Source organism: Oncorhynchus tshawytscha, linkage group LG07 (genome assembly GCF_018296145.1).
Source record: "Oncorhynchus tshawytscha isolate Ot180627B linkage group LG07, Otsh_v2.0, whole genome shotgun sequence".
In the NCBI taxonomy this organism is placed as follows: Eukaryota; Metazoa; Chordata; class Actinopteri; order Salmoniformes; family Salmonidae; genus Oncorhynchus; species Oncorhynchus tshawytscha.
The window spans coordinates 70,997,594-71,013,908 of record NC_056435.1 but is presented as its reverse complement, the minus strand read 5'-3'; the positions used below and the strand labels follow the sequence as shown (position 1 = coordinate 71,013,908).

The window sequence follows — 16,315 nt, the reverse complement described above, 5'->3', positions numbered from 1 at the left end:
CGGAAGGTCTACTACACCTGTTGTATTTGGCGCATGTGACAAATAGGATTTGATTTGATAAGAAGTATGTGATGGTGAGTTGAGAAGACAATCAGAAATCCTGCTAGAATGTTTTACAAGTGACTGCCATAACCCCCCCACAAAAAAGGAGTCAACTTGACATTTAATTACCACATTTTTTCACATGGTTGAGGTCACAAGAATTTGGGGTCATAGGGCAAAAAAGTTTGGGAACCCTTGCAACATTGTCTACCTGTGCGTTTAAGCCACTGGGGAGGTGAATTTTTTTTTTTTTTCATAAGGGGCGGTCTCTCACCTCCTCCACTCTCAGGTGACACAGGTTAGTTCCATGGAAGCCCAAAAACACTTTTAGCCCTCTTCTACAGAATTGTCAACACTTGTGGAGAATTCAAGCCATGTTTTCTTTCTTCCAGGAAATGCTTTGATGGAATCCTCTTTGTCAGGACCTTGCAGAGACATTTAGGGAACAGGTGTTCATGTCTAAAAATGACACACATGTCCAGTTTTTGGTCACCGATATCTAAAATAGATCAATCTTATTTTGTAGGGGTATTTTCACTGGAGGAGGGTAGCACTTCTAGACCCCTATCTGAGAACGTGCCTTGTCATTGTAGTGGCTTTAACTAGAGTCGATGTCCGCGCCCAGTTGGAAATCTAATTGGCATTATGAAAAAAATCCCCATAAAAATCAGTCTGTTTAAACTAGAGAGAGATTCTGATTTTGGAATCAGTGAGAGGAAACGCCAATCAGATGTTTCACATTTATTCATCCGGTGAAATATCTGGCCCATTGTTCTGTCTGTGCACCAACCGTCTGTCATCACCTTTAGGTTTCCCCCTTTCACTTTCACTTCTCAAGAATCAGCTGTTTCTCCTGCATCTCCGGTCCGGGGTCACGGATTTATGTAATCCTTCAGAATAAAAGTCCCGTCCCATATACTTTGTAAATTAATAATTAGGGCGAAAATTATGAAAATGTGCACAATTATCGCAGAAGGTTCCAGACTGTTTTTTTTTACCGAACAAACGACGTCCTTTATAAACCCTTAACTCTGAATTCTCTATACCGTTATAACAGTGAGAGCTGTCGCACCTATACCGTAATTACACTAAGAGCTGTTGCACCATGGATACAAGCTTTCTAACCCCAGTGGCATAACAATGACATGGCAGCGAATGTAACATAATCATATAATATTGTTGCGAATTACAACACACTTACGGGTACAATAACATTTGCTTATTTTGCTGTTACTACAATAATAGTTCCTCAAACCAGAGGGAGAGGGAGAGAGAGAGAGAACTGATTGCACCAGAGAGTGATTTCACAACTAGAAGACAGTTATTTTAAAGCAGATTAATTTATTTTACAATGATAGCAATAAATATCACTTGAGTACAAAAAATATGCACTTCAGACATAAAGGGACAATCATATTACAGGGTTCATTTGAAAAAGAGAAACTAGGTCTCAAAATAACTACATGTTAAAATAAAGGTTACATATTTGTTTTAATTATAAAGATTGTAGACAGTATATTGTATAAAATATAAAAAATAAATACTAAAAAAGAAAGACCTTGGTATCCCAACTGCTGCTTCCTGTCCTAGACTACTACGGTGACATCATCTATCAAAACACAACCAAGACCTTAATTTCTTCCCTTCTTTTAGTGCTCTTTGACCATTGTGCCTCATTCTCCTCCAGAAACTCTGTAGCTTGATCCTCACACCAGAATGCCCCAATGAAGAGCTAGAAGAGAGGACCAGAGCAGAAAGAGGGAGAGAATTACAATCTAGTGATGTTTAACAGACTCTTGAAATACCTCCTATCCTGAGCATCAACCCAAGAACAAAACTGATACGATCATCATAAGTGACACCAAAAGTAAAACTATCACAGTACGACAAAAAAACAAGATTCAGAGAGAGAGCGAGAGAGAGAGAGAAGATTGAGTTAGACAGAGAGAGAGACTGGAGGAAGATCAGACATCAACAGACATCCATTAACAGAGACCAGAGGAAGGTTTCAAGAAGTTTCTAAATTCATCTACATAGCAGCTATCCATCCATCCATCTTAGCCTGGAGTACTCACCATTTGTACTGTGTGGAGGTCTGTGTCTGTCTGTTATCTCCTATCCACGCCTCCATCTCCTCCTCTTCCTCCTGTCTGTCTGCTATCTGGTCCCAGATCTCAGTGTTGACAACCAGAGAACCAGCAAAGGGTAGGCTGACCTGGCTACAGGTGATCCAGCGACACAGAGGGCAGCACGCGGTCAGGAGGCCACTCTGGAGCCTGGAGATTGTCTCCAAGCACAGCCCACAGAAGGTGTGTTCGCAGTGGAGCACCCGGGGGATTTTCTCCCTGCGAGAATAGGGTTGGAAGCAGACGCAACAATTCATGTCTTCACTCATCAGACCCATGGCTGGTTGGCTGGTGTGTGGATAGACGGATGGACAGCTGGAGCACAGGAGGAACTCTGGATGGAGAGCAGTGTCTGGGCAGGAATACGTGGGGTTTAAATGCTGGTCTCAGGTCAGTTTCATCCACCCTTTGTGGATTATTAAGGTCCTGGTTTGGATTTGACGAGGGTGAGCTGATCCTAGATCTGTCCTTAGGAGCATGGATCAGGAAGCTGCAATAGACATCAGGATGTTTAAATTACTTCAATAATTGACACTATAGAAACATATCTAACTTTTAATAACATCCATAGTTATCACACTTAGACAATATGTTTTCCTTTTGTTTTCCTTTCATCATTATCAATAAGAGGAAAGATTTGACTTACTTGGGAGGTTTACAGCCCAGGAACCAACTATTCGATGCCTAAACTTTATCTGTGAATGTGTGTGAGAGAGAATAAAAGTCTTGTAATATTGTCTGCCTGTGTGTGTGCTCTCCTTTTAAGCCACTGGGGAGGTGAATTATTATTTATTTATTTTTTTCATAAGGGGCGGTCTCTCACCTCCTCCACTCTCAGGTGACACAGGTTAGTTCCATGGAAGTCCAAAAACACTTTTAGCCCTCTTCTACAGAATTGTCAACACTTGTGGAGAATTCAAGCCATGTTTTCTTTCTTCCAGGAAATGCTTTGATGGAATCCTCTTTGTCAGGACCTTGCAGAGATATTTAGGGAACAGGTGTTCATGTCTAAAAATGACACACATGTCCAGTTTTTGGTCACCGATATCTAAAATAGGTCAATCTTATTTTGTAGGGGTATTTTCACTGGAGGAGGGTAAGCACTTCTAGACCCCTATCTGAGAACATGCCTTGTCATTGTAGTGGTTTTAACTAGAGTCGATGTCTGCTCATTACGCAAATCCAATTAGCATAATAAAACAATTCCCCATTTTAAAAAATCTGTCTGTTTATGCTGAAGAGAGCTGCTGTTATTTTGTTGCATGGGCTGTGTGTCAATCTACTGTATCTGCTGATGTCGGCGTTCCGTATCTGGTAGAGCAACAGAGGTGTGAGTCAGACCAGGAAGGAAGTATCCCGAAAAATCGATATAGTCTCACTAAAAAAATCTGTAGCATCTGAACGGTTTGGTATACAAATTATTACCTAACCCTTCTATGGAAAGATGAGACTCTCACAATCAGTTGGGGGTAATGCATTTACAAAGTAACAGTTTAGAGTACTCAAATAACACGTTCGTTTTTTCAAATAAGCATATATTTACTTTTTTTATATTTTTAATTACAAAATAATAATCATAAAATGCAAACTGGGCCTCGGTGATAAGTGCATTTCAACTGTGAATAACTCAACTTCAAATATCAAGACGCACCTTCAGGTCAAAAGCACATCTCCACAAGACTGGTGGAGAAAGACCCACGTCAGCCGATTGCCTTTAACGCAGAGGATGACGGTTCTGCTCCAAAACAGCAGAAGCTTTGATTTCTGTTCAACTCTTTGTTCCCAGAGAGAACTAAATGAGCCCGTATGCGTCTTTGATGATTGTAAGGCATCCATTTTGATTGCATGCCGTTTATTTCATTGCATTATTTTGGGGGGGGGGATTTATCGACGTTTTCACATTTGTGGTCAGCAGTTTAATCGGGCTTGGTGTGACTTCATAGCCTGCTTTTAGTGGCTTTAGTATGTATATTTAGTTTCATAAAGCTTCCTAAATGTTGGTTTTGATTCACGGACAACGTTCCTTTGATGCCTTGGATTTATGAAGAAAGAATGGATTCATCAGACATTTAGACATTCATCAGACATTCATCAGACATTCAGACATTCATCAGACATTCATCAGACATTCAGACATTCATCAGACATTCATCAGACATTCAGACATTCATCAGACATTCATCAGACATTTAGACATTCATCAGACATTCATCAGACATTCAGACATTCATCAGACATTCAGACATTCATCAGACATTCATCAGACATTTAGACATTCATCAGACATTCAGACATTCATCAGACATTCATCAGACATTCAGACATTCATCAGACATTCAGACATTCATCAGACATTCATCAGACATTCAGACATTCATCAGACATTTAGACATTGACATTCATCAGACATTCAGACATTCATCAGACATTCAGACATTCAGACATTCATCAGACATTCAAACATTCATCAGACATTCAAACATTCATCAGACATTCAGACATTCATCAGACATTCAGACATTCAGACATTCATCAGACATTCATCAGACATTCATCAGACATTCATCAGACATTCAGACATTCATCAGACATTCAGACATTCATCAGACATTCATCAGACATTCAGACATTCATCAGACATTCAGACATTCATCAGACATTTAGACATTCATCAGACATTCATCAGACATTCAGTCATTCATCAGACATTCATCAGACATTCATCAGACATTCATCAGACATTCATCAGACATTCATTCAGACATTCATCAGACATTCATCAGGCATTCAGACATTCATTCAGACATTCATCAGACATTCAGTCATTCATCAGACATTCATCAGGCATTCAGTTATCATCAGACATTTAGACATTCAGACATTCATCAGACATTCATCAGATATTCAGTCATTCATCAGACATTTAGACATTCAGACATTCATCAGACATTCAGTCATTCATCAGACATTTAGACATTCAGACATTCATCAGACATTCAGTCATTCATCAGACATTTAGACATTCAGACATTCATCAGACATTCAGTCATTCATCAGACATTTAGACATTGACATTCATCAGACATTCAGTCATTCATCAGACATTCAGACATTCATCAGACATTCATCAGACATTCAGACATTCATCAGACATTCAGACATTCATCAGACATTCATCAGACATTCAGACATTCATCAGACATTTAGACATTGACATTCATCAGACATTCAGTCATTCATCAGACATTTAGACATTCAGACATTCATCAGACATTCAGTCATTCATCAGACATTTAGACATTCAGACATTCATGAGACATTCAGTCATTCATCAGACATTTAGACATTCAGACATTCATCAGACATTCAGTCATTCATCAGACATTTAGACATTCAGACATTCATGAGACATTCAGTCATTCATCAGACATTTAGACATTCAGACATTCATGAGACATTCAGTCATTCATCAGACATTTAGACATTCATCAGACATTCATCAGACATTCAGTCATTCATCAGACATTTAGACATTCAGACATTCATCAGACATTCAGTCATTCATCAGACATTTAGACATTTAGACATTCATCAGACATTCAGTCATTCATCAGACATTTAGACATTTAGACATTCATCAGACATTCAGTCATTCATCAGACATTTAGAGATTTAGACATTCATCAGACATTCAGTCATTCATCAGACATTCAGTCATTCATCAGACATTTCGATAGTTTAATATGGAATTTCGTTTGAACACTCGAGGCCATTATTTATACATAATTCTTTATTATCATAACGTGTAAACATTTCTCCTCCATCACGCATTGTTTGTGGAACAGTTAGGCTACATTTCAATACACACTGCTGAACTACAAAGGCACCTTATTTTTTGGCAATAACCAGTCTAAAGCCATATCTAGGGATCATTTGGCAATTTGAATTTGAATTGTAAGACCCCTGGAAATATCAAAAATATATACACGTGTGCAAAGCTGTCGTCAAGGCAAAGGGTGTCTACTTGAAGAATCTCAAAGATAAAAATAGATTTGGATTTGTTTAACACTTTCTTTTTTTTTTGGTTACCACACAATTCCATATGTGCTATTTCATAGTTTTGATGTCTTCACTTTTATTCTACAACGTACAAATGAGTAAAAGAAAGAAAGAAAGAAAAACCCCTGTAATGAGTAGATGTGATCAAACTTTTGACTGGTACTGTATATTGTTATATAGTCTCTACATGTTATATAGTCTCTCTCTACATGTTATATAGTCTCTCTCTGCATGTTATATAGTCTCTCTCTACATGTTATATAGTCTACATGTTATATAGTCTCTCTCTACATGTTATATAGTCTCTCTCTACATGTTATATAGTCTCTCTCTACATGTTATATAGTCTCTCTCTACATGTTATATAGTCTCTCTCTACATGTTATATAGTCTCTCTCTACATGTTATATAGTCTCTCTCTACATGTTATATAGTCTCTCTACATGTTATATAGTCTCTCTCTACATGTTATATAGTCTACATGTTATATAGTCTCTCTCTACATGTTATATAGTCTCTCTCTACATGTTATATAGTCTACATGTTATATAGTCTCTCTCTACATGTTATATAGTCTCTCTCTACATGTTATATAGTCTCTCTCTACATGTTATATAGTCTACATGTTATATAGTCTCTCTCTACATGTTATATAGTCTCTCTCTACATGTTACATAGTCTCTCTCTGCATGTTATATAGTCTGCATGTTATATAGTCTCTCTCTACATGTTATATAGTCTCTCTCTATATGTTATATAGTCTCTCTCTGCATGTTATATAGTCTACATGTTATATAGTCTCTCTCTACATGATACATAGTCTCTCTCTGCATGTTATATAGTCTACATGTTATATAGTCTCTCTCTGCATGTTATATAGTCTCTCTCTACATGTTATATAGTCTACATGTTATATAGTCTCTCTCTACATGTTATATAGTCTCTCTCTGCATGTTATATAGTCTCTACATGTTATATAGTCTCTCCCTGCATGTTATATAGTCTCTCTGCATGTTATATAGTCTCTCTCTGCATGTTATATAGTCTACATGTTATATAGTCTCTCTACATGTTATATAGTCTCTCTACATGTTATATAGTCTCTCTCTACATGTTATATAGTCTACATGTTATATAGTCTCTCTCTACATGTTATATAGTCTCTCTCTACATGTTATATAGTCTCTCTCTGCATGTTATATAGTCTCTCTCTACATGTTATATAGTCTACATGTTATATAGTCTCTCTCTACATGTTATTTAGTCTCTCTCTACATGTTATATAGTCTCTCTACATGTTATATAGTCTCTCTCTGCATGTTATATAGTCTACATGTTATATAGTCTCTCTCTACATGTTATATAGTCTACATGTTATATGGTCTACATGTTATATAGTCTCTCTACATGTTATATAGTCTCTCTCTACATGTTATTTAGTCTCTCTCTACATGTTATATAGTCTACATGTTATATAGTCTCTCTCTGCATGTTATATAGTCTACATGTTATATAGTCTCTCTCTACATGTTATATAGTCTACATGTTATATAGTCTCTCTCTGCATGTTATATAGTCTCTCTCTACATGTTATATAGTCTACATGTTATATAGTCTCTCTACATGTTATATAGTCTACATGTTATATAGTCTCTCTCTACATGTTATATAGTCTCTCTACATGTTATATAGTCTCTCTCTACATGTTATATAGTCTCTCTCTACATGTTATATAGTCTACATGTTATATAGTCTCTCTCTACATGTTATATAGTCTCTCTGTTATGTTATATAGTCTCTCTCTACATGTTATATAGTCTCTCTCTACATGTTATATAGTCTCTCTCTGCATGTTATATAGTCTCTCTCTGCATGTTATAGTCTCTCTCTACATGTTATATAGTCTACATGTTATATAGTCTCTCTCTACATGTTATATAGTCTCTCTCTACATGTTATAGTCTCTCTCTACATGTTATATAGTCTACATGTTATATAGTCTCTCTCTGCATGTTATATAGTCTCTCTCTGCATGTTACATAGTCTCTCTCTACATGTTATATAGTCTCTCTCTACATAGTCTATATAGTCTACATGTTATATAGTCTCTCTCTACATGTTATATAGTCTCTCTCTGCATGTTATATAGTCTCTCTCTGCATGTTATAGTCTCTCTCTATGTTATATAGTCTACATGTTATATAGTCTCTCTCTGCATGTTATATAGTCTCTCTCTATATGTTATATAGTCTCTACATGTTATATAGTCTACATGTTATATAGTCTCTCTACATGTTATATAGTCTCTCTACATGTTATATAGTCTCTCTCTACATGTTATATAGTCTCTCTCTACATGTTATATAGTCTCTCTCTACATGTTATATAGTCTCTCTCTATGTTATATAGTCTCATGTTATATAGTCTCTCTCTACCTGTTATATAGTCTCTCTCTACATGTTATATAGTCTCTCTACACATGTTATATAGTCTCTCTACATGTTATATAGTCTCTCTCTACATGTTATAGTCTCTCTCTACATGTTATAGTCTCTCTCTACATGTTATATAGTCTCTCTACGTTATATAGTCTCTCTCTACATGTTATATAGTCTCTACATGTTATATAGTCTCTCTCTACATGTTATATAGTCTCTCTCTACATGTTATATAGTCTCTCTCTACATGTTATATAGTCTCTCTCTACATGTTATATAGTCTCTCTCTGCATGTTATATAGTCTCTCTCTACATGTTATATAGTCTCTCTCTACATGTTATATAGTCTCTCTACATGTTATATAGTCTCTCTCTACATGTTATATAGTCTCTCTCTGCATGTTACATAGTCTACATGTTATATAGTCTCTCTCTACATGTTATATAGTCTCTCTCTACATGTTATATAGTCTACATGTTATATAGTCTACATGTTACATAGTCTCTCTCTGCATGTTATATAGTCTCTCTCTACATGTTATATAGTCTCTCTCTACATGTTATATAGTCTCTCTCTACATGTTATATAGTCTCTCTCTGCATGTTATATAGTTCTACATGTTATATAGTCTCTCTCTACATGTTATATAGTCTCTCTCTACATGTTATATAGTCTCTCTCTACATGTTATATAGTCTCTCTACATGTTATATAGTTATACATATATAGTCTCTCTACATGTTATATAGTCTACATGTTATATAGTCTCTCTCTGCATGTTACATGTTATATAGTCTCTCTCTGCATGTTATATAGTCTCTCTCTGCATGTTATATAGTCTCTCTCTGCATGTTATATAGTCTCTCTCTGCATGTTATATAGTCTCTCTCTACATGTTATATAGTCTCTCTCTACATGTTATATAGTCTCTCTCTACATGTTATATAGTCTCTCTCTACATGTTATATATTCTACATGTTATATAGTCTCTCTGTTATATGTTATATAGTCTCTCTCTACATGTTATATAGTCTCTCTCTACATGTTATATAGTCTCTCTCTACATGTTATATAGTTTCTACATGTTATATAGTCTCTCTCTACATGTTATATAGTCTCTCTCTACATGTTATATAGTCTACATGTTATATAGTCTCTCTCTACATGTTATATAGTCTACATGTTATATAGTCTCTCTCTACATGTTATATAGTCTACATGTTATATAGTCTCTCTCTACATGTTATATAGTCTACATGTTATATAGTCTACATGTTATATAGTCTCTCTCTACATGTTATATAGTTTCTACATGTTATATAGTCTCTCTCTACATGTTATATAGTCTCTCTCTACATGTTATATAGTCTCTCTCTACATGTTATATAGTCTCTACATGTTATATAGTCTCTCTCTACATGTTAATAGTCTCTCTCTACATGTTATATAGTCTCTCTCTACATGTTATATAGTCTCTCTCTACATGTTAATAGTCTCTCTCTACATGTTATATAGTCTCTCATGTTATATAGTCTCTCTCTACATGTTATATAGTCTCTACATGTTATATAGTCTCTCTCTATGTTATATAGTCTCATGTTATATAGTCTCTCTCTACATGTTATATAGTCTACATGTTATATAGTCTCTCTCTGCATGTTATATAGTCTCTCTCTACATGTTATATAGTCTCTCTCTATAGTCTCTCTACATGTTATATAGTCTCTCTCTACATGTTATATAGTCTCTCTCTACATGTTATATAGTCTCTCTCTACATATAGTTATATAGTCTCTACATGTTATATAGTCTACATGTTATATAGTCTCTCTCTACATGTTATATAGTCTCTCTCTACATGTTATATAGTCTCTCTACATGTTATAGTCTCTCTCTACATGTTATATAGTCTCTCTCTACATGTTATATAGTCTCTCTCTACATGTTATAGTCTCTCTCTACATGTTATATAGTCTCTCTACATGTTATATAGTCTCTCTCTACATGTTATATAGTCTCTCTCTACATGTTATAGTCTCTCTCTACATGTTATAGTCTCTCTCTACATGTTGTAGTCTCTCTCTACATGTTATATGTTATATATAGTCTCTCTCTACATGTTATATAGTCTATAGTCTCTACATGTTATATAGTCTCTCTACATGTTATATAGTCTCTCTCTACATGTTATATAGTCTCTCTACATGTTATATAGTCTCTCTCTACATGTTATATAGTCTCTCTCTACATGTTATATAGTCTCTCACATGTTATATAGTCTCTCTCTACATGTTATATAGTCTCTCTCTGTTACTGTTATATAGTCTCTCTCTACATGTTATATAGTCTCTCTCTACATGTTATATAGTCTCTCTTATATAGTCTACATGTTATATAGTCTCTCTCTACATGTTATATAGTCTCTCATGTTATATAGTCTCTCTCTACATGTTATATAGTCTCTCTCTACATGTTATATAGTCTACATGTTATATAGTCTACATGTTATATAGTCTCTCTCTGCATGTTATATAGTCTCTCTCTACATGTTATATAGTCTCTCTCTACATGTTATATAGTCTCTCTCTACATGTTATATAGTCTCTCTCTACATGTTATATAGTCTACATGTTATATAGTCTCTCTCTACATGTTATATAGTCTCTCTCTACATGTTATATAGTCTCTCTCTACATGTTATATAGTCTCTCTCTGACATGTTATATAGTCTCTCTACATGTTATATAGTCTACATGTTATATAGTCTCTCTCTACATGTTATATAGTCTCTCTCTACATGTTATATAGTCTCTCTCTGCATGTTACATAGTCTCTCTCTGCATGTTATATAGTCTCTCTCTGCATGTTATATAGTCTCTCCCTACATGTTATATAGTCTCTCTCTACATGTTATATAGTCTCTCTCTACATGTTATATAGTCTCTCTACATGTTATATAGTCTCTACATGTTATATAGTCTCTCTCTACATGTTATATAGTCTACATGTTATATAGTCTCTCTCTACATGTTATATAGTCTACATGTTATATAGTCTCTCTCTACATGTTATATAGTCTCTCTCTACATGTTATATAGTCTCTCTCTACATGTTATATAGTCTCTCTCTACATGTTATATAGTCTCTCTCTACATGTTATATAGTCTCTCTCTACATGTTATATAGTCTCTCTCTACATGTTATATAGTCTCTCTCTACATGTTATATAGTCTACATGTTATATAGTCTCTCTCTACATGTTATATAGTCTCTCTCTACATGTTATATAGTCTCTCTCTACATGTTATATAGTCTCTCTCTACATGTTATATAGTCTACATGTTATATAGTCTCTCTCATGTTATATAGTCTCTACATGTTATATAGTCTCTCTCTACATGTTATATAGTCTCTCTCTACATGTTATATAGTCTACATGTTATATAGTCTCTCTCTCATGTTATATAGTCTCTCTCTACATGTTATATAGTCTCTCTCTACATGTTATATAGTCTCTCTCTACATGTTATATAGTCTCTCTCTATGTTATATAGTCTCTCTGCATGTTATATAGTCTCTCTCTACATGTTATATAGTCTCTCTCTACATGTTATATAGTCTCTCTCTACATGTTATATAGTCTCTCTCTACATGTTATATAGTCTACATGTTATATAGTCTCTCTCTGCATGTTATATAGTCTCTCTCTACATGTTATATAGTCTCTCTCTACATGTTATATAGTCTCTCTCTACATGTTATATAGTCTCTCTCTACATGTTATATAGTCTCTCTCTACATGTTATATAGTCTCTCTCTACATGTTATATAGTCTCTCTCTGCATGTTATATAGTCTACATGTTATATAGTCTCTCCCTGCATGTTATATAGTCTCTCTGCATGTTATATAGTCTCTCTCTGCATGTTATATAGTCTACATGTTATATAGTCTCTCTCTACATGTTATATAGTCTCTCTCTACATGTTATATAGTCTCTCTCTATATGTTATATAGTCTCTCTACATGTTATATAGTCTCTCTCTACATGTTATATAGTCTCTCTCTACATGTTATATAGTCTCTCTCTACATGTTATATAGTCTCTCTCTACATGTTATATAGTCTCACTCTACATGTTATATAGTCTCTCTCTACATGTTATATAGTCTCTCTACATGTTATATAGTCTCTCTACATGTTATATAGTCTCTCTACATGTTATATAGTCATGTTATATAGTCTACATGTTATATAGTCTCTCTCATGTTATATAGTCTCTCTCTATGTTATATAGTCTCTCTCTACATGTTATATAGTCTCTCTCTACATGTTATATAGTCTCTACATGTTATATAGTCTCTCTCTACATGTTATATAGTCTCTCTCTGCATGTTATATAGTCTCTCTCTGCATGTTATATAGTCTCTCTCTGCATGTTATATAGTCTCTCTCTGCATGTTATATAGTCTCTCTCTACATGTTATATAGTCTCTCTCTGTTATGTTATATAGTCTCTCATGTTATATAGTCTACATGTTATATAGTCTCTCTCTACATGTTATATAGTCTACATGTTATATAGTCTCTCTCTACATGTTATATAGTCTACATGTTATATAGTCTCTCTCTACATGTTATATAGTCTACATGTTATATAGTCTACATGTTATATAGTCTCTCTCTACATGTTATATAGTCTCTCTCTACATGTTATATAGTCTCTCTCTACATGTTATATAGTCTACATGTTATATAGTCTCTCTCTACATGTTATATAGTCTACATGTTATATAGTCTCTCTCTACATGTTATATAGTCTCTCTCTACATGTTATATAGTCTCTCTCTACATGTTATATAGTTTCTACATGTTATATAGTCTCTCTCTACATGTTAATAGTCTCTCTCTACATGTTATATAGTCTCTACATGTTATATAGTCTACATGTTATATAGTCTCTCTCTACATGTTATATAATCTCTCTCATGTTATATAGTCTCTCATGTTATATAGTCTACATGTTATATAGTCTCTCTCTGCATGTTATATAGTCTCTCTCTGTTATATAGTCATGTTATATAGTCTCTCTCTGTTATATAGTCATGTTATATAGTCTCTCTCTACATGTTATATAGTCTCTCTCTACATGTTATATAGTCTCTCTCTACATGTTATATAGTCTCTACATGTTATATAGTCTCTCTCTACATGTTATATAGTCTCTCTCTACATGTTATATAGTCTACATGTTATATAGTCTCTCTCTACATGTTATATAGTCTCTCTCTACATGTTATATAGTCTCTCTCTACATGTTATATAGTCTCTCTACATGTTATATAGTCTCTACATGTTATATAGTCTCTCTCTACATGTTATATAGTCTCTCTCTACATGTTATATATTCTACATGTTATATAGTCTCTCTCTACATGTTATATAGTCTACATGTTATATAGTCTACATGTTATATAGTCTCTCTCTACATGTTATATAGTCTCTCTCTACATGTTATATAGTCTACATGTTATATAGTTTCTACATGTTATATAGTCTCTCTCTACATGTTATATAGTCTCTCTCTACATGTTATATAGTCTACATGTCATATAGTCTCTCTCTACATGTTATATAGTCTACATGTTATATAGTCTCTCTCTACATGTTATATAGTCTACATGTTATATAGTCTACATGTTATATAGTCTCTCTCTACATGTTATATAGTCTCTCTACATGTTATATAGTCTCTCTCTACATGTTATATAGTCTCTCTCTACATGTTATATAGTCTACATGTTATATAGTCTACATGTTATATAGTCTCTCTCTACATGTTATATAGTCTCTCTCTACATGTTATATAGTCTCTCTCTACATGTTATATAGTCTACATGTTATATAGTCTCTCTCTGTGTTATATAGTCTCTCTACATGTTATATAGTCTCTCTCTACATGTTATATAGTCTCTCTCTACATGTTATATAGTCTCTACATGTTATATATTCTCTCTACATGTTATATAGTCTCTCTCTACATGTTATATAGTCTACATGTTATATAGTCTCTCTCTACATGTTATATAGTCTCTCTCTACATGTTATATAGTCTCTCTCTACATGTTATATAGTCTACATGTTATATAGTCTCTCTCTACATGTTATATAGTCTCTCTCTACATGTTATATAGTCTCTCTACATGTTATATAGTCTCTCTTCATGTTACATATAGTCTCTCTCTACATGTTATATAGTCTACATGTTATATAGTCTCTCTACATGTTATATAGTCTCTCTCTACATGTTATATAGTCTACATGTTATATAGTCTCTCTCTACATGTTATATAGTCTCTCTCTACATGTTATATAGTCTCTCTCTGCATGTTACATAGTCTCTCTCTGCATGTTATATAGTCTACATGTTATATAGTCTCTCTCTACATGTTATATAGTCTCTCTACATGTTATATAGTCTCTACATGTTATATAGTCTCTCTCTACATGTTATATAGTCTCTCTCTACATGTTATACATGTTATATAGTCTCTCTCTACATGTTATATAGTCTACATGTTATATAGTCTACATGTTATATAGTCTCTACATGTTATATAGTCTCTCTCTACATGTTATATAGTCTCTCTCTACATGTTATATAGTCTCTCTCTACATGTTATAGTCTCTCTCTACATGTTATATAGTCTCTCTCTACATGTTATATTGTCTACATGTTATATAGTCTCTCTCTGCATGTTATATAGTCTCTCTCTACATGTTATATAGTCTCTCTCTACATGTTATATAGTCTCTCTCTACATGTTATATAGTCTCTCTCTACATGTTATATAGTCTCTCTCTACATGTTATATAGTCTCTACATGTTATATAGTCTCTCTCTACATGTTATATAGTCTACATGTTATATAGTCTCTCTCTGCATGTTATATAGTCTCTCTCTACATGTTATATAGTCTACATGTTATATAGTCTACATGTTATATAGTCTCTCTCTACATGTTATATAGTCTACATGTTATATAGTCTACATGTTATATAGTCTCTCTACATGTTATATAGTCTCTCTCTACATGTTATATATTCTACATGTTATATAGTCTCTCTCTACATGTTATATAGTCTACATGTTATATAGTCTACATGTTATATAGTCTCTCTACATGTTATATAGTCTCTCTCTACATGTTATATTGTCTACATGTTATATAGTCTCTCTCTACATGTTATATAGTCTCTCTCTACATGTTATATAGTCTACATGTTATATAGTCTCTCTCTACATGTTATATAGTCTCTACATGTTATATAGTCTCTCTCTGCATGTTATATAGTCTCTCTCTACATGTTATATAGTCTCTCTACATGTTATATAGTCTCTCTCTACATGTTATATAGTCTCTCTCTACATGTTATATAGTCTACATGTTATATAGTCTACATGTTATATAGTCTCTCTCTACATGTTATATAGTCTCTCTCTACATGTTATATAGTCTACATTTTATATAGTCTACATGTTATATAGTCTCTCTCTACATGTTATATAGTCTCTCTCTACATGTTATATAGTCTCTCTCTACATGTTATATAGTCTCTCTCTACATGTTATATAGTCTCTCTCTACATG

At 33.9% G+C, this 16,315-nt stretch overlaps 1 protein-coding gene across 1 annotated transcript; it reads right to left on the bottom strand.

Moving 5' to 3' along the window:
- Nucleotides 1-1,442: 1,442 nt before the first annotated feature.
- On the bottom strand, nucleotides 1,443-2,892 carry LOC112247846 (RING finger protein 227-like). Its single transcript, XM_024416659.2, has 3 exons — nucleotides 2,815-2,892; nucleotides 2,118-2,658; nucleotides 1,443-1,774 (listed from the first exon to the last, which is right to left on the bottom strand). The coding sequence occupies exons 2-3, from the start codon at nucleotides 2,444-2,446 to the stop codon at nucleotides 1,648-1,650; spliced, it is 456 nt and encodes a 151-aa protein (XP_024272427.1). The 5' UTR covers nucleotides 2,447-2,658; nucleotides 2,815-2,892; the 3' UTR covers nucleotides 1,443-1,647.
- Nucleotides 2,893-16,315: the final 13,423 nt, after the last annotated feature.

Coding starts and splice junctions, on each gene's coding strand:
- LOC112247846 (XM_024416659.2), bottom strand. CDS start 2,446: ATGGGTCTGATGAGTGAAGACATGAATTGTTGCGTCTGCTTCCAACCC. Junction 1,775..2,117: donor ACCTCCACACAGTACAAATG/GTGAGTACTCCA, acceptor CCTCTCTTCTAG/CTCTTCATTGGGGCATTCTG.